Source organism: Diaporthe batatas (genome assembly GCF_019321695.1).
Source record: "Diaporthe batatas strain CRI 302-4 chromosome Unknown Contig00001, whole genome shotgun sequence".
NCBI lineage: Eukaryota > Fungi > Ascomycota > Sordariomycetes > Diaporthales > Diaporthaceae > Diaporthe > Diaporthe batatas.
Genome location: NW_025408548.1, coordinates 4,112,335 through 4,135,916, shown reverse-complemented (window position 1 = coordinate 4,135,916; position 23,582 = coordinate 4,112,335). Strand labels below are relative to the sequence as shown.

The following is a 23,582-nucleotide window of genomic DNA, read 5'->3' as shown; positions in this document are numbered from 1 at the left end:
CGTACCAAGTGTTGTTATAGTTCTTTGGAGCCTTCTGAGTCATGACCAAGTTTGATTACGAAGGTAGTCTAGCAAGAATAAGCTAGATATCCTTGGTATATAGTACTGAAGTCTAACAACCTGGGCAGGACCTAGTGCATAGCCCGATATTCATTGCCACAATCTCCTAGACTTTGGAAAACTGCCTTTGTCTTTTGCCCACTCTTGCCCAAGCTGGCCATGTCGATGATAGCCATATCCTCTTTATCCAGTCTGAATTTGAAGACATTGAGATTTTCAACTGCGTGGTTCGACACTCCTAGCTTAGTTCCTATGATTACAGCACCCACGGCGGGCTGCTGAAGTACCCAGCGTGCTGCGATGTTGGTTAGTGAGATCCCCTTGCCGTGTTTCCTCGCCACCGAGGAGAGCGTCTGCAAGAGCGCCTGGAATTCATGCCAGCTGCCCCAAATCTGCACCATTCCAAGATACTAGTATGTGGATAAGCATACAAGTCTCTCAGAGTTCAGCGGGGGTGGCAGGGGAACTACATACCTTTCTTTGTGAAGGTGTAAGTGGCCTCGTCTCGGAGTAGAGCTCCGGCGTCGGCTGGCCAAGCCATTGGGACGATATGAAGCCGCCGCACTTCGACTCGTTCCACATTAGCGACCGAACTTGACCCTCAGGGCGGTTGTCAAGGTCATTCTTCGCAATCGCACAAACTTACAAAACAGCCATAAGTGAGTAATTTAATGCCGTACTTCTCGCACACAGCAGACATGCGTCGCAGAGGGCGCGAGTCAATTAGCGAGAACTGTTAAATCCCGGTTAGGCACGGGCCTTGTCTACAAGGTTCTCATCGCGTACCTGGACTTGGTTGGAGACAATCCCTACTGTTCCTGTCTTTTCCATGATATGCTCACAGACGTATGCCGTGTGCTGGGCATCGAAGTTGCAGAGCCCGATGGCGGAGACGAGATCAGGATGGCTATGTGTGATCTTCACAAGCTCAACGAGTATATCCAGGTACTCATGCGAGGTGTACTGCGGATAATGTAAGTCTCGACATCATGTCATATCCGATGCACGATCGTCAGTAATATCATTGATAGGTCATTACCACTCACATCATGCCAATGGAACTGCAGGAGCTCGACGCGGCCACCGAGCCGACGTGACCTCTCTTGAACAGCCTGAAGCACGTACTGTGTGCTCACCGGCTGGCTCACAGGGCCAAAGACGCACCATTTCGTGGCCGCGTGGACCGCATCCCGCACCTCAGCCGGTAGCCTATTCCGGAAACCCCCATAGACCAGCTCGGCGTCGCCGTAATGATCTGCCATATCTTCGGATGGTTCTGTTAGTGAGGAATACCCGCTTTTTGTTAATAGACGACGATCAGTCAGGACGGGTCGCGAGGGGTTCGCAGAAGCGTGCTGGTTTTGGCACTGGCTGGGCCAAGACAGAACCACGCCGCTGGGATAGATGTGCACACATTTACCCCTGGCGGTGCAGTTCAGCTGTTCCTGGTTGCCGATGTTCACCAGGACGGGAGTCACGAGGCCAGGATCCACTCACCAGCAGTGCTCAGGCCGAGCTCTATGAGCTCAGCAAGGGCCGCTTCCTGGCCCTGTGAACTTGCGCTGCCCCATGCGGGAGAAGAGAGCTGCCAGAACCCGTTAAACACACGCGGCATGCGGTATGGGCCCAGCTGGACCGTCTCTATATCGGCACGCCGCTTCGTGACGCTTATGCTGATGGTCTTGGCTGCTTCTGGATACGAGAGTGAAGCCGCTGCTCCCGGGTACAGAAAGCCAATGGCATCCCGGAGCTGCCTTTCTGCCCTAGTGAAAGGGAATCTTAGGGACTGGGGGCCAACGCTGGAGCAGTAGCTGGACACGGCCTCGAGCTTGTCCAAGAGACCCTGCAAAGCATCAAACAGAGCTGACGTGGGCTCTGGCTCGCACTCTTTGAGTGCCTGGATGGCCTGCACAATGTCACCAGAGACATGGTCAAGAAGTCTATCCAGCTCATCCCCGGGTGCCCACCGTGCTCCTGCTTCTTGCAGGCTGCTAACGAAATGGGTAAGGCTGGGTCGGAGCATCAGCGTCGCACTGGTCGGCGGGCCCGCCAGGGCGGGCAGTGCTCACTATGGAAGTGCGGCCTCGGCCAGCTTGCTCGAGAAGATGCACCGCGTCGAGGCGACGTAGCGCAAGCAGTCCTTCGAGAGACGTCCATCGTCCCCGGGGGGGAAGAGGGTGGACGCGTCGGTGAAGGCCGGTGGTGACTCCAACAATTGCGCGCGTATGTGCTCGACGAAGGGGCGCTGGGTCGCGACGCCGCGTGAGACGAGAAGCCTCAAGGCCGACCTGAGCAGGACAGGGGGTACTGGACAGACGGGAATGTGGTGAGATCATTGGTTCTGGTCCAGCTTGTGTGATGTACGATGTACGTCTCTAGGGCCTTGAGGCTCACAATGCGAGATGAGGACGTCGTCCATCATGTTCCTGATGCAATGGTTACAAACATGATCAGCACCGGCATTATCAAATTAGTTTCCTGATGCGGAACTCGCCGGGCCCGCGGGTGGGACGACTCACACGTGTCCAGCACCTGCCATGGCGCTTCAACTCTCTGGCTGTCTATTGAGTTCTCACGACTCAGGAGCAACCCCGTCCCGCAAGCTTTCGGCTCGTACCTACCTACCTAGGTAGGTCCCTGTAGACTCAAGTAGTGTACAGAAGCTCTAAGCTTGTGGTGATGTGTCACGGCAACCTCTTGTCAGACCGTCGTGGGCGAGGCGAGATGGCTCACGAAGCAAAGGCTGGAGAGAGGCTTCCGAGTCATGGGCCAACGGCACCACCGGCAACCGAACCGGCAGAACCAGTACGCTGGATAAGGCACTTGAGTACCTAGGTACTTGATACACTTCATTTCCAAGGTTATTACCAGTAACCAAGCTACGTTCCGGATCGCCCGCAGCCTATGCCTACCTAGGTACCTAGGTACGTACCTAGGTATCTAGATAACAAAGCCCCGTGGCATTTGCTCACTTACACCATGACTGCTCAGCAGTCGTACGGGTTTCAGCCCTCGAGTGAACATCCGGTTGACCTCACATTGTACATTGATCAGTCCGTTCGAATATTTACATATGTATAATGAATGCCCATGTATAAATCTAGTTGGGAGCATATCTTAGGTACTTAAGTAGGAAGGAACATTGAAGAGCCGGCGCTAGAAGTTTGGCGTGTATTTTGGCGGCGGCTGGGTCCGCGGGTGTGTGCTCGTTCCCATCTCGCGATCCATGAGTTCAACCTCGTCACTGAGCGAATCCCCTGACCTCGCACCATATGAAACGGAAATATTGGTGGTCTTGACAATTCCTGCATCTTTCTGGGCGTGAGCAAAGGACCGCAGGCCGCTGCTGGTCCCCGTAAACATCCGCGAGCCCCCCGTGCTGTTAGCCGCAGACGACTTCTTCTTCTCCGTGTGCTGGTGCTTGATTCGGCGGAACAGACTGGTCATCCCGGGGAGGCAGGCACAAATAACGCCGGCGTACAGCTCGATAAGAGACCACAGTGCGAGGTCGGAGTAGTCGTAGGTCGGATTCGGAGACGATGCCCAAGATGACAGGAACCTCAGGCGGGCGATTGAGCAGATGGTGACAAACAGACCGAGCAGGAAGACAAGAATGACGCCGACTTTTGTCTTCCAGTTCGTTTCAAGTTTCAGCCTGCGAGCAGAGGTCAGTTACAGCTCTCTGGCTCTGACGGGTCGCCGGCGGGGTTGGGGGCTCACAGCTGCGGGATCGGCAGGAAGAAGATGAAGACATCAAGAACAATGTTCATGGCGGCGCAGACCCAGGTCTGCGCCGTCATGTCGATGCACTTGCCGTGCATGCGCCCATCCCACCGCGTCCACACGTAGCTGAACGGCTGGCAGTAACACAACAACGACACCACAAAGACGATGCAGAAGCACGCAATGAGGGCCAACAGGCCGAAACACATGCGCCGGAAGCCCTGCTTGGGGAAGATCCTGAGGTATAGGCAGACGATCGAGACCTTGGTGAACGAAGACTCAATCACGTATGCGAACTCGGCCACGTAGAAGAGCTGTGCCAGCGGTCAGTACCCAGGCACGGCAGCAAGAGAGACGGTCTATGGCATGCCATCGGTGGACGTGGAACTTACCACCAAGACGACCGTGACCTGGGCTGGGCTGAGCATCCAGATGTCTTGTCCGAGTCCGAAGATCACCACTGCAGAAACCAACCGTCAGCCGCCGCATCCTGTAAGCAAACGCGGCGGGTCTCGAACTCACTGATCTCGGCTCCGATCGTGACTGCAAAAGCCACGACGGAGGAAGCCACGATGAAGTAGTCATCCCACCACAGGGTTCCGCCGAATCGGTCGGTGCGGGCGAGCATGCGGCAGCCAAAGGAGGCCATGGTCACGGCGAAGAGACTCCAATATATAGCCCGGTCCTTGTTGCCATCATTGCGGACTGGGTCTGCACATGCCGTCCTGATGACCTTTTCCGTCTCTGCTCATGCCGGTCAGCCTCAAGGGGATCGGGACCGGGGATTGTAAGGGCGTCAGGACTCACTCAGCTCTTCTTCTATGGTGCAATTGGTCAGGGCGCAGGATGCCGACTTGCTCAACAGTTGACTCTGGTTCTGGCAGATGCATGACAGGTCCGAGGCAGAGCAGGTCGAGTTGTTGACGGCAGATTCGAAGCATGATACCTAGGTAGCAAGGCAGGCGTCAGCGGTCACCGGCAGACTGGTCAGGGCAGGCCGCAAACCGCCCGGAAGAGGAGATGGCTCCGTACCGAACACTGAGGTAGTTGTGTTGTCAGTTGGGAGCGGCTTCGAGTCAAGCCGGCGGCGGCTGAGAGCGGGTCGGCAAGAACCGAAGCGGGCAGGGCGGCGCAGATGGCGAGTAAGGCGGAAAACCTCAGGGCCTGGAGTAGATGCATGACGGGTTGCACTCAGTGCACATCGGGTGTCTGTGGTGGTGGTTCGGATCTGGCAATTGCCATTGGGAGGTTGAGAGGGAGGGAAGGAAGAGGCGGCCATGCAACCCAAGGACAAAAATGATGAACCGGATCTCAGATCCTTACGCACGGCCGAGACGTTCGAGAAGCGTGAGCATTCGCCGTTCGCGTGCACAGGAGGAAAGAGGGCGCGAACATGGCCAGTGGAGCTTCCTCGGTGCCGAGAGGAGATCAGCCGGAAACACTCTCACTTATCCACCCACTCGCTCGCCCTCTCTGCGTCAACAGGTCTCTCTCTCTCTTTCACCCACAAGCTCACATAGTGTAGACACACTCACACGCACATGCGCACACAACGGGGCCTACGCCTTGACCGGGGTTGGGGACCGGGGCTGGGCCCCGCATCGTGTGCGCTGGGCGTCTGGTCCCTTGCCATTGTGCCGTACACAGTAGCAGGGCCGACTCGGACGAGTTGGGAAGAATAGGAGAACCTTGGCAGAGGAAGGATGAGCTTCCGCATGGGTAGCGGCCGTTGAGAGGGGACATGTTCGGGATACAAGGGCCGGCCATCAAGACCCCTGCGCTGCCGTTGGCGAGGGAAGGACCCCGTTGCAACGCAACAATTTCACCATTGGCCCAAGTCCTGTCTTTGATGACCGGGTTGAGATGAGCAGGAACCTTAAAAGTTCGGTGTTGCAGCATAAAAATGTACAGGAAGCACCGTGCTGGACTAACAAAGTGGTATAAGTGTGCACGCACTCTGCTCAAGTGCCAGCTGGCCGTTCCTGCTGCTGCGTCGGCGCTGCCCCGTCCTCACAGCAGCCTGGCATCAAGGGGAGAGAGACGTTTTTTCCTCAACTTGTTCCCGTGGAACTGACAGCTGGCTCTACCGGGGTAGCACCAAAGCTGCATGTTGTTCGGCGGAGGCCTGTGAAGGCACCTGGCGCGGCCTGTCTGATATTCAATCCACGGTGCCCTGCAAGCAGCTTGGCAGCCCAAGTCGCATGTCTAGACTACGGGTCTGACAGGATGTCACCATTTAGGGGCGATATCGCCGGTCCCGGTTGTTATTACCAAGGAGCAGGGCAGATCTCTGATATGACCTGTCAATTAATGCCGAGAGCAACCTCGCCTGCTTCTTTTGGATCCCACCAGGCTGCCAGGCTGTCTGTGTAATTGTGCCGCCCAGCAAACAGGGCCTCGGCTGCACAGGGCCCCACATTTTGGTAAATTCGGAACCCTTGCCTCTGGCAGGGAGGCCCTGCCTTGGAACACGGACTGCGGGTCGAGGAGAGCCGCGGGGCAAAAGAAGACAGGCCTGGCGGCCAAGGCGCCAAGGCGACGACAATGGCGTCGTCGTCGTCGGCTTCGGCACGTGGGAGCGGTCCGGCGGGGTTTGTCGCAGAGAGATTGAGTCTAGTCGAATTTTGCAGAGGGTGGGCCAATGATCGTATTCATCGATACAGGTCCCATTGCTCACATGCTGGCACCAAACATTCCGAAAAGCCTGGCAGCCCTGGGTTGCGGGTTGGTACTGTGGACGGTTGACGGAGTATCGAGCGGGCCACAGATTGCTGTTCGGGATGGACATCTGCAGAGTGCAGACTGGCAAGGGCAGGGATAGCCTCAGCATACCTGGGTACTTCAGTGCCTACACTAGATACACTAAGCCAAGAAGCCGGGCTGCCGGGTGGGCGATCCTCTCATCGACAGCCCTGGCAGGGGCCAGGGCCCGGGCAGACGAGAATGTTTTTCTCGGGGGCGTGGGGACCCAAGTCGGCTATCTTACTGGAAGGGGTGCGGAGATTGTTTTCCCAACCAGCACCCATCCCCACAGACTCGCATTCTCCGCCAGGGATCATACCTTGACAGGTTTAGACGACGTGTGCCACTTGTGGACAGAATCCACCCTCTTTCGCTCCTGCACGGTACAGTAATAAAACGCTACAGGACTTGCACAAGCACAAGTCACCATGACACTCGTGCACTATTTGCTACCAGTTCTAGCCGCGTACCTGAAGCATGTCTCGGCCGGGTCCAGAGTGGCCCCTCGAGACCGCGACAAAAGTCCTGTGACGTCAACGACGCTCAGGTGAAATCAAAATAGGAAAAACCAAAAAAAGAGGGGGAAAAAAGAAAGGAAACAAACACAAAACAAAGAGACGAAAAAAACAGAAAAGATGAGAGATAGTATGAACAGAAAAGAAAAGAGGGGGGAGGGGGGGGAAACAGGAGGAAAAAACGGCCTGCTGGTGGCAGCAACGCTTTGAACATTTGAAACCTCGCGTTTAACCACTTCACGTCGGACCAGTTGGAGAAAGCCTCGGTATTTCGACGTCACGCTTGTTGTCGGATAAAGCACCTCAGTGTGCGGAGAAAGTGCCCAATCTCGTACTATGTATGTAGAAAGAGCATATAAACCATCCCCAAGCCACCTAGCCGATACGCCGTCCCGGTGGATTCGCGTCAACATCGTAAGAATGTCTAATTTGCAAGTCACCATAGAACAAGTCGCTGCTGCATTCGCCGCAGGTGCAGCTCTGCAACAGACCATATTGCGCCATGGGGAGTGGGATAAGTATAGCTTCAAGCTAATCGTGGGAGCCGGCGTGCTTGACACGCTTCTGACCCTCTTCGTCCATGTTCGGTTGTCTGAGCCCCTGGTCACTGCCGTGCAGCATGCGCTCTGCTTGATCCTCACGGCTGTCGCAGGAATTTATCTCAGCATGATCCTGTACCGAGCCTTCTTCCATCGGCTACGAGCCTTCCCCGGCCCTTTTGCCGCCCGCCTATCAACCTTCTACATGACTTATCTAAGTGCGAGGCGCGGGCAGGTTTACGAGGACGTCAGGGCTCTCCACCGAATCTACGGCGACTACGTCCGGGTCGGGCCCACGGAGATCTCCATCGCGGATCCAGATGCCTTTAACGCCATTCACTCGGCTACCTCTCAATGCGAGAGGGGGCCGTGGTACAACATACTCAACCCCACAGTCTCCCTTCAGATGGTGCGCGACCGCAAGGAACATGCTCGCCGCCGCAAGGCCTGGGACAGAGCCTTTAGTAGCAAAGGCATGTGGCCGTACCAACACCTCAAGTGCTCTCGTCACCTTGACACATCGCTGACCAGTCTCAACACATGCAGCCCTGAAAGACTATGAAGGCCGCGTGGCTGGCTACACGGATGAGCTCCTGGGAGTCCTTGACACCAAGACCAAGGGGGAACCCTTCAATGCCGCGAAATATTTCAACTACTACTCCTTTGACATCATGGGGGTTGGTCGCTCCGCCTCTGGGCTCAAAGTTCGTGCCTGCTGACTTGTCTCGAGGATCTCGCCTTTGGTAGATCATTCCATATGATGAGAGACGGTGTTGACCACTACTTCTTTACGACCACGCACCTGAACATGGTCTTGATCGGCATGTTCAGCCGTGTCGTTTGGCTGTTTCCCATATACAGTTCGTATAAATCTCGTCCTCACCAATTGTTCCAATTACCCCAGCATCTCTTGAGAGCCACAGATTCGGAGATTGACCAACATTTTGATCAATCACAGAGGCCACACCCATCATAAATCACGAATATCACAGATTTCAACGTTTTATCCGCTCTACGACAAAGAGACGAATGGATGTAAGGCATCTCACTACCCCGATCTTCGCTTCGAATCGGCTGCAAACTCAAAGTTACTTGTGGCTGACCAAGTTGACTGCCGTATAGAACGAGCCACATGTCCCAGATGTATTTCACTGGATATTAAAGGAATATAAGCAGACCTCAAACCCAAGCTGGCAAGAAACTGAAGACCTCGTAGGGGACGCAAGCCTCATCGTTGTTGCCGGCAGTGACACAACGGCCGCAACACTTACCTGCTTGTTCTATCACTTCGCAACTCACCCGGAAGTGTACAAGACGCTTCAGAAAGAAGTGGATGAGTTCTTCGCAGCCGGGATGCTGAGTCGCGACTTCGACACTGGAGCCCTGGGCAAGTTACGATACCTTCAGGCGTGTATCGATGAGTCCCTCAGGCTCTTCCCGCCTGTCATGTCCGGCCTCCAGAGGCAGACGCCACCGCAGGGGATTCAGATCGGCGAGCGGTTTATTCCCGGGAATACCATTGTGATGACACCAACTTACACCATGTGCCGAGGTAACCTCAACCCATGACTGCATCCCAGCATTCCAGACACGGAACACGAGTGAAAAGAAGTGAAAGTCATTAATGATTCCAAAACAGATCCCAGGGCCTTCCCGCGTGGCGATGAGTTCATTCCGGAGCGATGGACCACCCAGCCCGAACTGGTCAGGGACCCTGCCGTCAATGTGCCATTCTCGGTCGGTAAGATGCCCTCTCCCCAGACGAGATCCCGGTTCTTTCTCAAAGGCAAGATTACCCAGTTAGCATGCATGCTAATCTTACAGGTCGTTTCTCGTGCGTGGGGAAGCAACTCGGCCTGATGGAGGTCCGCCGGGTGACAGTCCTGATCGCACGCAAGTTTGACGTCGCAATGGCTCCGGGTCAAACAAAGGAGGCTTTCCTTGGCGGCCTGCGGGATAACTTCACGCTTGCCACGCCCGCTTTGAACCTGGTATTTTCGCCGAGGAGCTAGCTGCCCAGATGGTCTTCACGAAGTGACCTTGGGAAATATTATTTTTTCCAGACCTCCGGTAAATTAGGCTCCAGGTGTAGTGTTATTCTATAAGTATGCCTATCTACCCTAGAATCCCTAAGAATTAAGGATAGAAGGTTTATACTATAAAAATATATTATAAAACACTTTATATTTTTATATAATAAAAACTTTAATAATAATATATATAATAATATAAACTTTTATAACTATTAAATTAAAAATTAAAATTAAAGTAATTAATTTAAAGTTATAATTTTTAATAATTAAATTATATTTTTAAAAATAATTATTTAATAAATTTAAAAATAATATAAAAGTTATTTAAAAGTATATTTAAATAATATTAAAATTTATATAATTTATTATTAAAATATAAAATTAAATATTAAAATAAATAATTAAATATATAAATTATTTATAAAAGCTAATATTTACTTACCTAGTAATTATATTCACTCACCTAATTCCTACCAACCGCTCACCTAGTACTAATTTTTTTAAGTAACTCTCTTACATTTATAAGTACCTTCTAAGTTAGCACTAAAAAACCCTATAGTATAATTTCCTTCTCTAATTTTCAATACTTTTAGTATAAGCCCCTTCTAGTATACCTTCTAGCACACCTTCTAGCCTATATATATTTAGGTACTAACTAAGCGTTTAGACGCTAACTAAACACTAGAGGGCTAAAAGCTAAGAAGGTGAAGGTAAAGAATATATACTTTCTAGCCTTCTAACCCTCCTTCTAACCTTCTAACCCTATAAACTTCTAACCTTCTAGTGTTTAATTAGCATTTAAATACTTAGTTAGTACCTAAATATATATAGGCTAAAAGGTGTGCTAGAAGGTATATTAAAAGGTGTGTTAAAAGGTGTGTAGAAGGGGCTTATATTAAAAGTATTAAAAATTTAAAGAATCCTAGTTAGGTATATAGTTTTATATAGGCCCTATATATAAATTCTTATATTAGGTAAGTAGTTAAAAAAAACTAGGTAAGTAGATATAATTACTAAGTGAGTAGATATTAGCTTTATTTATAACTTTTAAAACTTAAAACTTTTTTAAATTTAAAAGTATAAATATTTTTTTTAAAAAAAATAAGTTTTAAATTTTAATTATTTTTAAAAATTTAATAACTTTACTTTTATATATATTTTTATAATTAAATATAATTTAAATTTAAATTTTTATTATTTATATTTTTAAAATATATTATATAATTATATATTTAAAAATATATAATTATAATTTTATAATTAAATTTTATTTAATTAATTTATTTTATTATAATTAAATTTAATTTTTAATATAAAGTTAAAATAATTATAATTATAATTTTTAATTAAATTTATTTAATTATTTTATTATATTATAATTTAATTTAATTTTCTTTAAATTTTATTAATATTTTTATTTTTAAAAATTTAAAGCTTTATATTTTTAAATTTAAATTTAAAATATTTATAAATCTTTAATTTTATAAAAATATATTAATTATTTTAAATATAAACTATTTATATTTTTAAATTTTATTATTAAATTAAAAGTAAATAATTAAGGTTTTAAAAAATAAAATATAATATATCTTTTAAAGATTAATTTAATTAAATTTATTATATAAGACTTTTTAATAACTTTATAATTTATTATATTTATAATATTATTTATTATTAAAAGATATTTTTATATTAATATATTAAGTTATATTTATTTAAATTAATATTATTAGCTTATTAAATATTAAAATTATTATAAATTATAAGTTATTTAGTTTTAATATTATTAAGTATTATATATAAAATTATTATATAATTTAAGTAAGTTAGTTAAAATAAATAAAAATAAAAGTTATTATTTTTCTAAGGATATATATAGGTTTTAACTCTATTTAAATAAATATTTATTAAGTAAAACTATTTAAAAGTAGTTACTTAGTTAAATTAAGAAATAATTAAGTAAGGTAACTATACTTTATTATTTAAATTTATAATTCTAATAGTTAATATAAAACTTATTAATTGTATATATAATAGACCGCTTAATTAATAAAAAACTAGAATTTTAAGTTTATAATTTAAACTTTATATAGTTTATAATATTAATATATCCTATAATATTACCCCTTTTAAAGCCTTTATAAAGCTTTAAGTATCTTAAAAGTAAATAAATATACTATAAATAGTCTAAAAATTAAATAAAATAAGATAAGTAGGTTATTTACTTTTTAGTTGTTTATTAAATAGAGGCTTTACCTAATTACCTTAAATGCTATTTTAGACCTCTTAAAAATCTTAAATAATTTTCTAATAGGGGGGCTTGAACCCCTGTTATATAACTTGAAACTAACACGAAACCTATTAACTATGTGTGTAATAGACCGCTTGGCTAGTAAAAAACTAGAATTTTAAGTCTATAACTTAAACTTTATATAGTTTATAGTATTAATATATCCTATAATAATAGCTTTACTTAAATATTATAAATAAAAGAAGAAATAATTATTAATAATTAGATTTATAATTATATAAAGGTAGATTTTTATTTTAAAAAAGTTATTTTTATTTAAAATAATTAATATATTTTTTAAAAAATTAAAGAATTATAAGTTTAATTTAAAGTATATTAAAATTTATAAAAATTTTAAACTTAATTTTAAAAATATAAAGCTTTAATTTATTTAAAAATAAAAGATTAAAAACTTAAAAGAGGTTTAAATTAAATTAAATTAAATTATAATATAATAAAATAATTAAATAAAAATTAATTAGAATTTTATAATTATAAATTTTTAACTTTATATTTAAAAAGATTATTTTAAATATTAATCACTTTTTAAAAATAAAAGTTTATTTTTATATTATTATAAATATAATTATTAATAATTTTCTTTATTTATAATAAAATTATTAAAATTATAATAAATATATATAATATATATAATAATTTTAATAATTTTAATAATTTTAAATTAATAAATTAATATTAATATTAACTTATTATTATTATTATTATTATTATTATTATTATTATTATTATTATTATTATTATTATTATTATTATTATTATTATTATTATTATTATTATTATTATTATTATTATTATTATTATTATTATTATTAAAATTTAATTAATAATTAATTAATATTAATTAATTTAATTTATATATATAAAAATAATTAAATAAAATAATATATATTTATATTAATTTAAAGTTTATTTAATTAAATAATAAAGTATTTAAATAAATTAATTAAACTTATTAATTAAATTTATAATTATATAAAAATAAACTTTTATTTTAAAAGAAGTTATTAATATTTAAAATAATTATATAATAAAATAATTTAATAAAAATTAATAAAATTAATAAAAATTAATAAAAATTAATAAAATTAATAAAATTAATAAAAATTAATAAAAATTAATAAAAATTAATAAAAATTAATAAAAATTAATAAAAATTAATAAAAATTAATAAAAATTAATAAAAATTAATAAAAATTAATAAAAAATTTATAATTATAAATCTTTTAACTTTATACTTAAAAGAGTTTTTTATTTATATATATTAATATTTTATATTTATTTATAATATAAGTATAATATAACTTATATAAATAGAATATTCTTAACTACTTAATAAGTAATAAGTTCTTAATGTTAGCTATAGTATTAATAGAGGTACTAGTAGATGGAACGGTGTCTAAACATTATACGCTCAATGGCCTGGGTTTTAGCCGGAATATCCGGCCAGATTTGGTTGGAACATTGGAGGCAAGAGAACACTTGTGCGTTGGCTCTACAGAGCAGCATACCTAATGTGTCACATATGTGCCGCGCTAATCGATAAGGTAATGATAATATATAATAACACAAGCTGTAGGTTTAATCAGTTGGAGTACGTGTCCTAAGAGTAATAACAAGGAAGACATCTACTGCTAGGCAAGCCAGGATAACAATGTAGGCTTTGAAGACTATTAAGAGTTCCTTCCGGCAATCTCTACAGCGAAGACCCACTAGGGCACGCCGAACCCGGCCGCTGTGCCCGAGGGCTCGGTCGTGGTGGGGCTGTGCGTGCGTAGTGTGCTGGGCCTCTTGCGGCTTGGAAATAAACAGAGACAAGGTCAGCAACCCTCCAGCTAATACCGACCGGCCATCCAAAGCCATGCGTGGTTCACTTCACCAAGGCGAGTTTGTCCCCTGAACACCTCTGCACGCGGGCCCGGAAAACCCGAGGGGCGGGCCAAAGTCGGGGTCGTGTTCTATGAGCCGAGCTTGGCTCCGGCGGAACTACGACGGAACCGAGCACCCCTCACCAGTGGCAGACCCGAGAAGGCTTGCCGGCTCAGGGAGAGAGGCTGACATATAAAATGGTCCCTGGGATTCGCTGGCTGACGTATGTTACTGTAGCCCTGCCCAAGATGACCACATTCCGACGAGGCTTGACCACGATGGCATCGCTCAAGACCACCCCAAGCAAGATCGTCTGCATTGGCCGCAATTATGCGTGAGTTCCGCCCTCTCTGCCCTCGCGGCGGCCCCCCTTTCCGTCCATGACCTGAGAGGAGGCGGGATGCCCGCTCACAACCGCGCCCACCAGGGACCACGTCAAGGAGCTCAACAGCGCGAGGCCGAAACAGCCCTTCTTCTTCTTCAAGCCCCCAAGCTGTGTGCTTCAGCCCGGCCAGGGCCCGGTCATCAGGCCCAAGGGCGTCGACCTGCATTATGAGATCGAGCTGGCGCTCATCATGGGCAAGAGGGTCAAGGACCTGGCTCCTGACGATGAGCAAGGCGCCCTCGATGCCATTGAGAGTGAGTCGACTGGCCGCCTCACAGCAGCTGCTTGCTGACCTGAGAACAAGGTTACGCCCTGTCGATCGACATGACGGCGCGCAACATTCAGAATGAGGCCAAGAAGAAGGGCCTGCCGTGGGACATCTCCAAGGGGTTTGACACGTTCTTGCCCATCAGCCGCCTCATCCCCAAGGCCAAGATCCCAGACCCGCACCGGATCGAGCTGTGGCTCAAGGTCAACGGCGAGACGAAGCAGGAGGACTCGACGGAGCTGCTGCTGTTCCGGATCCCGCGCGTCCTGAGCGACATCTCGCGCGTCGTCACGCTCGAGGAGGGCGACATTGTCATCACGGGAACGCCCAAGGGAGTGGGCCCTGTGGTACCCGGCGACGTCATGACAGCGGGAATCCGCGTCGACGGCAAGGAAATCGAAGAGGCGGCCATGGAGGTCCCCGTGGAGGAGAGTACGGGCGCTTATGTCTTCCACGAGACGTGAGCGGTCCAGGGGATGCATTGTTTTGTACTATCATAAACAACATAGACATGATGTGGATGCCCCTTTCTTTGTCAAACGAACGGCCTTGAGAAACCATCGTGCCCCTGTGCTGGTAGGGCCCCTCGGGCGTTGGGCGTACGAGCGTACGAGCGTACGAGCGTACGAGCGTACGAGCGTACGAGCGTACGTGCCACGCAGTGGCTGTTTATGGGGGGGCTGCAGGAGCTGCGAGGCCTCCCCGAGCCTGAGCCGTTGGCCGAGTTAGATTGGGATTCCCAGTACAATTCCCAATGACTCGGGGCCTCGTCCTGCGAGCAACATGCAGTCTTTGGTGGTGACTGCCCATTCACCGTGGTGCCGTTACTGGACCCAAACTAGCATGTGAATCGGTTGGTTTCCGTCCTGCGGCCCTGATGATCCAATGCGGCCACTACCCCCTTGTCGTTGCGTTGTGTCCAGTCGGCTCAGGCCGCCCACCGCCCACCGCCCACCGCCCACCTGCGACAGGTGCATCACCCTTGGCGTGGCGCGCAGCTCCAGGTGCGATTGCGCAAGTTTGAGCAAATTACGGGGTAGCAGGGTAGGTACCAGTCAGCTGCTGTCGCCGGCAGGTGGCAGGGCTCAAGCCACTTTCTTGAAACCAGCTCGTCCTTCGCATCCGTTAGTAAGTAGATATCTTTCGGTTCCTTTCCTCCCCTTTCCCTCCCCTGCCTCCCTTTATCTCCACTGCACACCTACGAGCTTGCCTCAGCCTCGCGTCCGAACCACGTCAACCGTCCAACGGCCCGCCCGACAAGCCGCTTAGCGCCAACCTTGGCCCTTCCGACCCTCGAGAAGCCGGCCGATCGCATCCCGAGACCACCCCGCCCCCCCCCAAGACAATGGACCACTCCCACATGGACCACTCCCACATGGATCACGGCAACATGGGCGACATGCCCGGCCACGGCGGCCACGATATGCCCACGCACGGCGCCATGTGCAGCATGAGCGTAAGCACTGCACAAGACTCCTTCGATCCCAGCCCGGTCCCCACCGCCTGGTATGCGCCGTGCTGACCGTCTTGTCTGTTCCCGCCGCGCCTCAGATGCTCTTCACCTGGGACACGACCAACCTATGCATCGTCTTCGAGCAATGGCACATCCGGTCCACCGCCGGTTTGCTCTTTAGCCTCATCGCCGTCGTTCTTATCGGAATGGGCTACGAGGCCCTGCGCGCAGGCACGCGCCGCTACGAAGTCTTGATGGACCGGAGGCTGGACTCTACCCCGAGTGAGTCCCCCGCTCGTGCTGCAAGACCTACTTGGCCCTTTGAAGTAAAGCGAAGATGCGATGGGAGAGGAGACTGGCCCCCTGCGTCGTCCCCATCGCTGCAACACGGTCCAACCCTATGCTTGCCCTCTTGATCCAAGGTTCGCACTGGACAATGTTCCGGCCTCGAAAAGGCGGTCCCTTTTGTGTCTTTCTGCGCTTTGAGTTTCAATGACCGAACAAGACAAACATGTTGCCATGCCACGCGCTTACCTTGCGACCTTCGAGGTGACATCATTACTGAGACTACGCCGCTGGCGTGGGCCACAGGGCAGAACAAGGCGCAGGTGAACCAGAGGACACACTTGGTCAAGGCGGTTCTGTACGCGGTGCAGACCTTTTACGCCTTCATGTTGATGTAAGCCCAGCCAACTCAGAACCCAGCTACGTCACCTTCCCCCCTACCTACCTACCACTCGCGAACGCCCCACTGACGTTCACCGTCACCACCGCAGGCTGATTTTCATGACATACAATGGCTGGGTGATGGTCGCCGTCACCCTGGGCGCCTTCTTGGGCTTCTTGGTGTTTGGAGCGCACACGCCTGTCAACAAGGAGACGCAATGCCACTGAGAAGGAAGGCGAGGTTACATGTGTGTGTCCAGGTGAAGTTTTGCTTCTGCAGACCTGCAGCACCTTTGCGCATCATTAAGGCGTTCTTGTCTCGCCTAGCATCCCCCGAGAACACCAGGGTTAGCACCCCTATGTTCACAAAGCATAGCGTTCGTATATGGAGAGTCCGCAGCAGACTGGCCTGAGGTAGAGGAGGTATTGTGGAATTATATAGCCCTGCTCAGGATTGTTTTGAGCCTAAACCCCAAGACTCTGTCACATCACCACTGAACAAGGTGCAAAAAAGAGGGCAAGGTGGCAAGCTGCCTTTGTAGCGCCCGCGACTGACGCGCACTTCACATCCTGCCCCCGTCCTTGGCCTTTTTTGCCTCGTGCTGTGCAAGGTCCACTTGGGCAGGCCTCTTCTTCTCCGTGAGCCTGCCCGAGGCGGACAGCCGCTCAATGATGGCCTCGTCGCCAAAATGCTTATTGTGCTCGAACTCGGGCTCTCGCGCGTACGCGACCCGTGCGGCGTCCACCAGCATCCGACCGGTCATCCCCCACACCATGTAACGCCCTGCGTCCTCGTCCTCGTCCTCAAGCTGCTCAGCGATGGCCGCCAGCCCGCCCTCGCGCACCCTGGGCTTGGTCACGCGCTGGTGGTTGACAGGCACGTAGAAGTAGTGCACGCGCCACGGCGCTTCGTGAAACTCGGCCCACCGGCCTTCGTACCATTTCCCTTTTGGAAGGAGCGCCCGCCTCCGCGCCTCGCCGTCGCCGGGCAGCACCTCGTCCTCGCCCAGCAGGAAGTTGTGCAGTGGGCCCGAGAAGACAGCCGCCACCTCCTTGGCATCCAAACGCGGCATGAGGCTTTCGTCGACGGTCGGGGACGGCGGCCTGGCCCGGTTGGGCTCGTCGGCCTCGTCGTCGTCGCCCGAGTGCAACAGTGCCACGCAGGGACGCACCGCCAGCTCCGTCTTGGCCAGGCTGTGGGGGAGACAGCACAGGTGCTCGATCCGGAAGGGCCTTGGGATCTTATTGTCGTCGATGGGGAGGCCGATCTCCTCCCAGGCCTCGCGCCGGGCTATCTGGTCTGCAGGGGTCAAAATTAGGGCACTGGGCTGTAGCCCTGGCAGGGCTCTGGCAGGGGGGGAGGAAAGTGCATCGCTGGTTGAACATACACGGGGTCTCTTCCAAGGTATCTGCCTTGCCACCAGGGAAGGCTGCATGGCCTGTGTCGCAGATGGGCCCCCGGTCAGCGCACCTGTCACGGCTGGGAAGTAAGGGGATGATGAAGCGCAACGGACCAGAAAAGCTCCTCAGGCTCGCCGCCCGCATGGTGAGCACGACGCGCAGGTCACCCTGGCGGTCCGCATACAGAAGAATGAGCACCGCCGCCCTCCGGCTGAGGGGCAGCTTGTCCCACAAGGGGAAGGGCGGCGGCTTGTAGGCGCGGAGGCGGGCGATGGCGGCCTTTGATCTTGTCACTACTATCCTGCCCGTGGCGGAAGACGAGGGGCTGGCTTTGCACGTCCGGGGGAGGAGGGGGGTTGTGTGAAGGTGCCTGTGCCCATTGCCGTGGCTTTCCAGCTTGCTCATTTACTGACCCGTGACACTTGATTCAACGGCGCCATGCTTGCCAGGTCCCAGTATTCGCCGGCGTCGAACTCGCCTGGCTGTGGTGGTTGTGAAGGGGTCGGGTCCTGGGGTCTGTGTAGTCCTGGCGACGGCGATGACGTAGTCGCTACACTTGTGGCACCGGATGCGTCTCTGATGCTCTGCACAACTGCCTGCACCTCGGCCTCGGTGGGAGCTGCGTTTGCGTCGTGGTGTCCTTGATCCTCTCTGGTGCCGTTCATCTTTCTCCCACCCTGCTGCTGCGACTGGTTGAAGCCCGGGACCCTGACAGACGCAGCGGAGTTGCTGCCGAGGAATTGGGGTCACCGAACTTGAAGCTTGGAATCCGACACTCCGGCCCCGGCGGCTGCTTCCAGTGCGGGGGTGTGGGGAAGACAGCCCCATTGGGGCCAAGGATGCACAGCAGGACCGCTGGGTTAGGCCCCTGGGGCCTCGGCTGGCGCACACCTACTCCGTACTACAAGTTGTTACTCCGTACCCAACGGCAACTGCCTATCCGACTTCCTCCTCAGGAACACACGGCATCTTCTTTTGGCGAGCTCTCGGCACCGAGGAAAGCAACCGCTTGGGCTTCAGGCGCGTCTCGCTCATCAGCAATACAAACAAGCCTGCTCAGCCGCCGAAAGAAGACACCCCAACGGCCCCATGCGCATCCTCGTTGTCCCACACCCCATGGGGCAGGTCTGTCAGAACGCGACCAGGGCAGCATGCTGAGGACTTTCATGGGCAATTGGTTCGCTCTCTCTTCTTGATTTGAGTCCGTTGCATCCGGGCCAAGACTATCAGCACACCACGTGGGCCCCCCGAAGCTGCCAGAAGGCGGCCAGTTCCCAGAGCGCTTTCGTGCGTGAGACGCCCTTGGCGGCGCTGACATTATGAGCACAATCAACAAGAAGTCTAGGGCCAAGCACGCGTGCAAAGAATGCAACCTCCGAAGAGTTCGTTGTGACGTGATGCAGAGGCATCCATGTAGCAATTGCCAGTCAGCCCAGGAGACATGTGTCATTCTGCCTTCGCGCAGGGGACGGTGGGTCGTTCCAGGAGGGCAAGACGGGGCCAAAAGGGGGCTTCGCGGGGAATACCACCATGCTGACAGTGATCTAGATATCCGCGTAAACCTCGTCACTCGAGTGTGAAAGATGGCTCGAGGTCATCTGAAGGTGTGGACTCTCTTGGGGAGCCGAGCAAAAGCCCGGCATCATCAAGAAGACAGGCAGCCTCACCGGGCGGCTTCGACACTGCGGTAGTGCCTGCTGCATCCAGTGTGGTGGCGGGCAAGTCGGTTGCGGCCTCCTCTGGCGGCAGCAATTTATTCTTTGGGGAGTCAAACTTCCTCACCCTGGTTCCATCCAAACGTGCGGGTGTTCCCGATGCCGAAGGGCCTCCAAACAGCCGCATGTCGTTCTCTATAAAGGCTGCCTCAACACCCCAGTCACACAGCGATGCCTCTCCTTCGACAAACGTCATCCACCTCAGCCAGGGCACCGAGAGATACCTAAGGGAAGAGGGTGCGCTCACGTTCCCAAGTCTTCAGACATGTCTGCCTGTCGTACAAGCCTACTTTCAGTGGTTTCACCCGTGCTTCCCGTTACTGGACCGCCCAAGGATAGCCAGGCAGCTGGTGTCCATGGACATCTCACCCCTCCTCTTTCAGGCCATGCTCTTTATCGGCGCTACCTACTGTGATGATGGCGCTATCGTCTCCATGGGGTTTCGGGATCGCTCAGAGGCGAAGTCGTTGCTTTACACCCGAGCCCGACTACTGTTCCATGCAGATTGGGAAAAGGACCAGATCACACTCATTCAGAGTCTCTTCTTGATGAGTTTCTGGCGTGGCGAGTCTTCGGACGTACGGGACGTCCGATACTGGCTCGGTGCAGCGATAACTCTATCCGAGACCTGTGGTCTCCACCGATCCACAAAGCTGACCACTCGAGACCTCCAGGTTGCCAGGATACGCAGAAGGATTTGGTGGTCCATCTACACGCGCGAGAGACAATCAGCCGCATCTTTAGGTCTACCCATGAGGATCAGGGACCAGGACTGCGATATCGAGCTTCTGACGGTGGAGGACCTGGATAACGACGTCGATGACAGCCCGCTCACGGCTCTAGGATCTCCCGCCCCCGAGCATCTCATCTACCCTATCAAGATGGTCGACCTCGCGAGGCTGCTTGGTAACATTATAGACATCCATTTCATACCTGGGAAGACACCAACTGCGCAGGAAGAGATCGTGCAGCTACAGTCTGCACTCGAAGGTTGGAAGGACACCTTGCCACTTAGCCTGCAGAGGATATCAGACGAGGACAGCCCGTCTGTATGGATGTGTCTGCTTCATCTGGCCTACAATCATCTAAGAGTATTGATATATCGGAGCGGCTTCTTGCGCAAACTTGAAAATGACACCAAGGCTGCACTCGGTGCTGCAAATCAGATCAGTCGCATCGCAGAAGACATGCTGGAACGCAAGACTCTTCAGGTAAGTCACCGTTTCCCATGACCTTCGTCGCTGAGGACTTTCGATAGTACGGCCAAATGCACTTGATCACCAGCCTCTTTGCTGCACTGTGCATTCATGCCATCAACCTAAAAACCGCAGACGGGATCGGGAGGAGACTAGCAGAGAACAGGGCTCAGATTTGCCTCCTCGGGCTGAAGGAAGTCCAAAAGTTCTGGCGCATCAACAACACGGTCCTGGATCTTTTCCTTCAGTATCTTGACGAGTCCATCGCAAAGCGTCTCAGGGGCGACGGCGACACCAGCCGGGACGGCGGGACCTCGGCCATCATTTCCAGGGAGGGGAGCAGTGCCGGCCTCATGAACTCCGATCTACCAGGCCAGGAAATACCGACCGGGGTGCCTGATACAGACTCGTTCGAGGACCATTACTTCAACCTTCTGCAGACAAATTGGGAGGGAGATAATGCCATCGACGATCTTGGCTTCATCCTAGGCACCTCGATCCAGACACAGTCTCCTGGAGGACCAATGCAGGTCAATGGGCTGAACTTCCTAGAGAGGTGGCTGTGAGATTTGGGATCTAGACTTGTTGGCTTTGAATTGCTGCCGACACGCTCCAAGTACACGCCTTGGGCCGTTACCAACACACAATTTATGCACGTGTTTTGTGCGGCTCAGGTTTGGCTAGCTCACGTGCGGCTCCTGGAATACAGCCATGTGTATACATTACAAGTCTATCGAAGTCTAATAGCTTCGGGGTAGCTTCAAAACCTTCTCACTGATGTAATTTAGAATCATCTCGCGGCTTACAGGCGCAATTCTCGGGACGAGACACTCGCGGAACCACCTCTCAACATCGTATTCCGCGGCGTAGCCCATGCCGCCGTGCTATTATCGGGCCGGGTCAGTAAAGTCTATTCACCGCAATACTCGAATTCCATGGATAAAAGACTTACTGTCAGAATGGCCCTCTCACAAGCCTCGAAAGCTGCCTCTGCGGCCATGTACTTGGCACTATTGCAGGCGACCCCGATCTGGTCTGGCCGTATCGAAGCATCGTTCCTACCGGCATCAAATAGCCTCGCTGCGTGGTATGTCGCTAACTTGGCCCCCTCTGTTTGTGAGCAGAATCAGCACAATCACATAGGTCCAGAGAAAGAGGTGCGCCGCTCACGTTCGCCAAGAGAAAGCAACTTCGCGGCGGCCTACAGCTCACCTCGGCGATGGAACACACTTACCGAGCTTCATGAAGGCATCAGCCAGTGGATGAGAGATTCCCTGGTTCATGCCTATCGGACGCTGGAAGACGGTCCTATCCCTGGCATACTCGGCAGCTCTTGTCAGCGCAGCATAACCAAGCCCTAAAGCTTCACCGGCAAGCAGGCAGCGCTCGGCGTTCATGCCGTGCAGGATCATCTTGAAGCCTTTTCCCTCGTCGCCAACAAGCGACTCGGGCGGGATGGCATAATTGTCAAAATACACCTCGTTAGCGTCAACGGCCCTGCCACCCATCTTTCTGATCTTCCGGATATCCAACCCGGGCTGCTCACGGTCGAGATCAATACAGAACATGGACAGCCCCTCGCTGGGCTTCTGCACCTCGGCCAGCGCAGTCGTCCTCGCAAGGAGCATCATCTTTCGCGCGACCTGGGCACAGGTGATCCAGATCTTCTGGCCCGTGACGCGGTAAGACCCGTCCGCCTGCCGCCTCGCCACGGTGCCCAGGCGCAGCGTGTCGAGGCCGGAATTTGGCTCTGTGACGCCAAAGCACGTCCGCCACTTGCCGGAAACTATGTGCGGGATAATGCTTTCTAGCTGGCGTCTCGTGCCGAACCGCGCAAGTGGTTGCGTCGCATACACATTGGCATGAATGGCCTGCGCACCCGCCATACCCGCCCCGCTCTCTGTTACGGTCTGCATCATCATGGTCGCCTGTTATGAGCGCTTAGTGGATACTGAAGTAGTGCACCTGTCATGTTGAATATACTCACCTCCGAGATGCCCAACCCGGACCCGCCTAGCTCCTCCGGCAGCGCTATCCCCAACCAGCCGCCCCTCGCGAGCGCGGCGTGGAATTCGGACGGGTCTTCCTCCCGCTGGTCCTTGTCCTGCCAGTATGTGTTGGGGAACTGGGCACAAACCGCCCCTACCGCCTCCCGGACTGAGAGCTGGTTTTCCGTGAAGCCCGTCGTCTCCATTAGGTTTTGTCTTGTCGGCGTAGTCGAGAAGCCATGGCTGCCTTTGCTGTGTGCTCGGGTGGCGAGTCTGATAGCTGGTGCTACAGGCTGCCGACTTGTACGGCACGGGTGTCTGAAGAGCACACGAGACATGGTTGGTCGGGATAGTCTAACATCGGAGAGAACGCTTCACGGACCACAGAACAGACCAAGCAAGTTATAACGGCCGGGTGCAAGACAGTATGACCTAATCAGATGGTTAGTTCTCGACTAAGCATGCACACCTGCAAGGCATAAATGAGCGGTTACTTGGCTGTTTTCAATTCGGCTACTTGGGTTTTCGCCTCGGCCAGCCGGTCTATGAGCGGCCTCGTCGAAGATGTGTCTGCAACCCCCTACGCGCCAACCATGCCGCCACTTTCTCCAATTCCTAGAAATACAATTGGAAGAAACAGGATTAACTGGCACCTGAGATTGTCCATGATGAACAAGGCTTGGCATTACTGAACGCGTTCAACAAGCCACTACAGACTACA

At 49.9% G+C, this 23,582-nt stretch overlaps 8 protein-coding genes across 8 annotated transcripts; 4 read left to right on the top strand and 4 right to left on the bottom strand.

The window, feature by feature from the left end:
- Window positions 1-32: 32 nt before the first annotated feature.
- On the bottom strand, window positions 33-2,881 carry KVR01_000809 (uncharacterized protein). The gene is made up of 9 exons (XM_044792179.1): window positions 2,580-2,881; window positions 2,455-2,486; window positions 2,130-2,367; window positions 1,558-2,069; window positions 1,107-1,324; window positions 847-1,023; window positions 707-793; window positions 535-624; window positions 33-470 (listed from the first exon to the last, which is right to left on the bottom strand). The coding sequence occupies exons 1-9, from the start codon at window positions 2,597-2,599 to the stop codon at window positions 132-134; spliced, it is 1,713 nt and encodes a 570-aa protein (XP_044650758.1). The 5' UTR covers window positions 2,600-2,881; the 3' UTR covers window positions 33-131.
- Window positions 2,882-3,147: 266 nt separating this feature from the next.
- KVR01_000180 (uncharacterized protein) lies at window positions 3,148-5,931 on the bottom strand. Its single transcript, XM_044795058.1, has 6 exons — window positions 4,816-5,931; window positions 4,591-4,729; window positions 4,306-4,527; window positions 4,176-4,243; window positions 3,781-4,097; window positions 3,148-3,715 (listed from the first exon to the last, which is right to left on the bottom strand). The coding sequence occupies exons 1-6, from the start codon at window positions 4,960-4,962 to the stop codon at window positions 3,217-3,219; spliced, it is 1,392 nt and encodes a 463-aa protein (XP_044650129.1). The 5' UTR covers window positions 4,963-5,931; the 3' UTR covers window positions 3,148-3,216.
- Window positions 5,932-7,431: 1,500 nt separating this feature from the next.
- Window positions 7,432-9,591, top strand: KVR01_000289 (uncharacterized protein; the record flags this gene model as incomplete). The annotated part of the gene is made up of 7 exons (XM_044793143.1): window positions 7,432-8,052; window positions 8,126-8,256; window positions 8,310-8,439; window positions 8,538-8,614; window positions 8,702-9,131; window positions 9,219-9,320; window positions 9,404-9,591. The coding sequence occupies exons 1-7, from the start codon at window positions 7,461-7,463 to the stop codon at window positions 9,589-9,591; spliced, it is 1,650 nt and encodes a 549-aa protein (XP_044650238.1). The 5' UTR covers window positions 7,432-7,460.
- Window positions 9,592-13,558: 3,967 nt separating this feature from the next.
- On the top strand, window positions 13,559-15,094 carry KVR01_000457 (uncharacterized protein). Its single transcript, XM_044794167.1, has 3 exons — window positions 13,559-14,123; window positions 14,217-14,428; window positions 14,479-15,094. The coding sequence occupies exons 1-3, from the start codon at window positions 13,987-13,989 to the stop codon at window positions 14,904-14,906; spliced, it is 777 nt and encodes a 258-aa protein (XP_044650406.1). The 5' UTR covers window positions 13,559-13,986; the 3' UTR covers window positions 14,907-15,094.
- Window positions 15,095-15,406: 312 nt separating this feature from the next.
- Window positions 15,407-16,789, top strand: KVR01_000350 (low-affinity Cu transporter; the record flags this gene model as incomplete). The annotated part of the gene is made up of 4 exons (XM_044789556.1): window positions 15,407-15,898; window positions 15,994-16,177; window positions 16,487-16,574; window positions 16,672-16,789. Exons 1-4 carry the CDS (start codon window positions 15,788-15,790, stop codon window positions 16,787-16,789), a joined length of 501 nt encoding a protein of 166 aa, XP_044650299.1. The 5' UTR covers window positions 15,407-15,787.
- Window positions 16,790-17,124: 335 nt separating this feature from the next.
- Window positions 17,125-18,627, bottom strand: KVR01_000153 (8-oxo-dGTP diphosphatase; the record flags this gene model as incomplete). The annotated part of the gene is made up of 4 exons (XM_044789153.1): window positions 17,125-17,861; window positions 17,950-18,000; window positions 18,076-18,241; window positions 18,376-18,627. 4 exons carry the CDS (start codon window positions 18,625-18,627, stop codon window positions 17,125-17,127), a joined length of 1,206 nt encoding a protein of 401 aa, XP_044650102.1.
- Window positions 18,628-19,281: 654 nt separating this feature from the next.
- Window positions 19,282-21,439, top strand: KVR01_000225 (uncharacterized protein; the record flags this gene model as incomplete). The annotated part of the gene is made up of 3 exons (XM_044789357.1): window positions 19,282-19,433; window positions 19,511-20,888; window positions 20,936-21,439. The coding sequence occupies 3 exons, from the start codon at window positions 19,282-19,284 to the stop codon at window positions 21,437-21,439; spliced, it is 2,034 nt and encodes a 677-aa protein (XP_044650174.1).
- Window positions 21,440-21,613: 174 nt separating this feature from the next.
- KVR01_000394 (uncharacterized protein) lies at window positions 21,614-23,199 on the bottom strand (the record flags this gene model as incomplete). The annotated part of the gene is made up of 4 exons (XM_044782901.1): window positions 21,614-21,757; window positions 21,826-21,983; window positions 22,108-22,801; window positions 22,861-23,199. 4 exons carry the CDS (start codon window positions 23,197-23,199, stop codon window positions 21,614-21,616), a joined length of 1,335 nt encoding a protein of 444 aa, XP_044650343.1.
- Window positions 23,200-23,582: the final 383 nt, after the last annotated feature.

Coding starts and splice junctions, on each gene's coding strand:
- KVR01_000809 (XM_044792179.1), bottom strand. CDS start 2,599: ATGGCAGGTGCTGGACACGT. Junction 2,487..2,579: donor ATGGCAGGTGCTGGACACGT/GTGAGTCGTCCC, acceptor CCATTGCATCAG/GAACATGATGGACGACGTCC. Junction 1,325..1,557: donor GCTCGGCCTGAGCACTGCTG/GTGAGTGGATCC, acceptor AACCATCCGAAG/ATATGGCAGATCATTACGGC.
- KVR01_000180 (XM_044795058.1), bottom strand. CDS start 4,962: ATGCATCTACTCCAGGCCCTGAGGTTTTCCGCCTTACTCGCCATCTGC. Junction 4,730..4,815: donor CACAACTACCTCAGTGTTCG/GTACGGAGCCAT, acceptor CTTGCTACCTAG/GTATCATGCTTCGAATCTGC. Junction 3,716..3,780: donor TTCCTGCCGATCCCGCAGCT/GTGAGCCCCCAA, acceptor CTCTGCTCGCAG/GCTGAAACTTGAAACGAACT.
- KVR01_000457 (XM_044794167.1), top strand. CDS start 13,987: ATGGTCCCTGGGATTCGCTGGCTGACGTATGTTACTGTAGCCCTGCCC. Junction 14,124..14,216: donor TGCATTGGCCGCAATTATGC/GTGAGTTCCGCC, acceptor CGCGCCCACCAG/GGACCACGTCAAGGAGCTCA. Junction 14,429..14,478: donor CGCCCTCGATGCCATTGAGA/GTGAGTCGACTG, acceptor CCTGAGAACAAG/GTTACGCCCTGTCGATCGAC.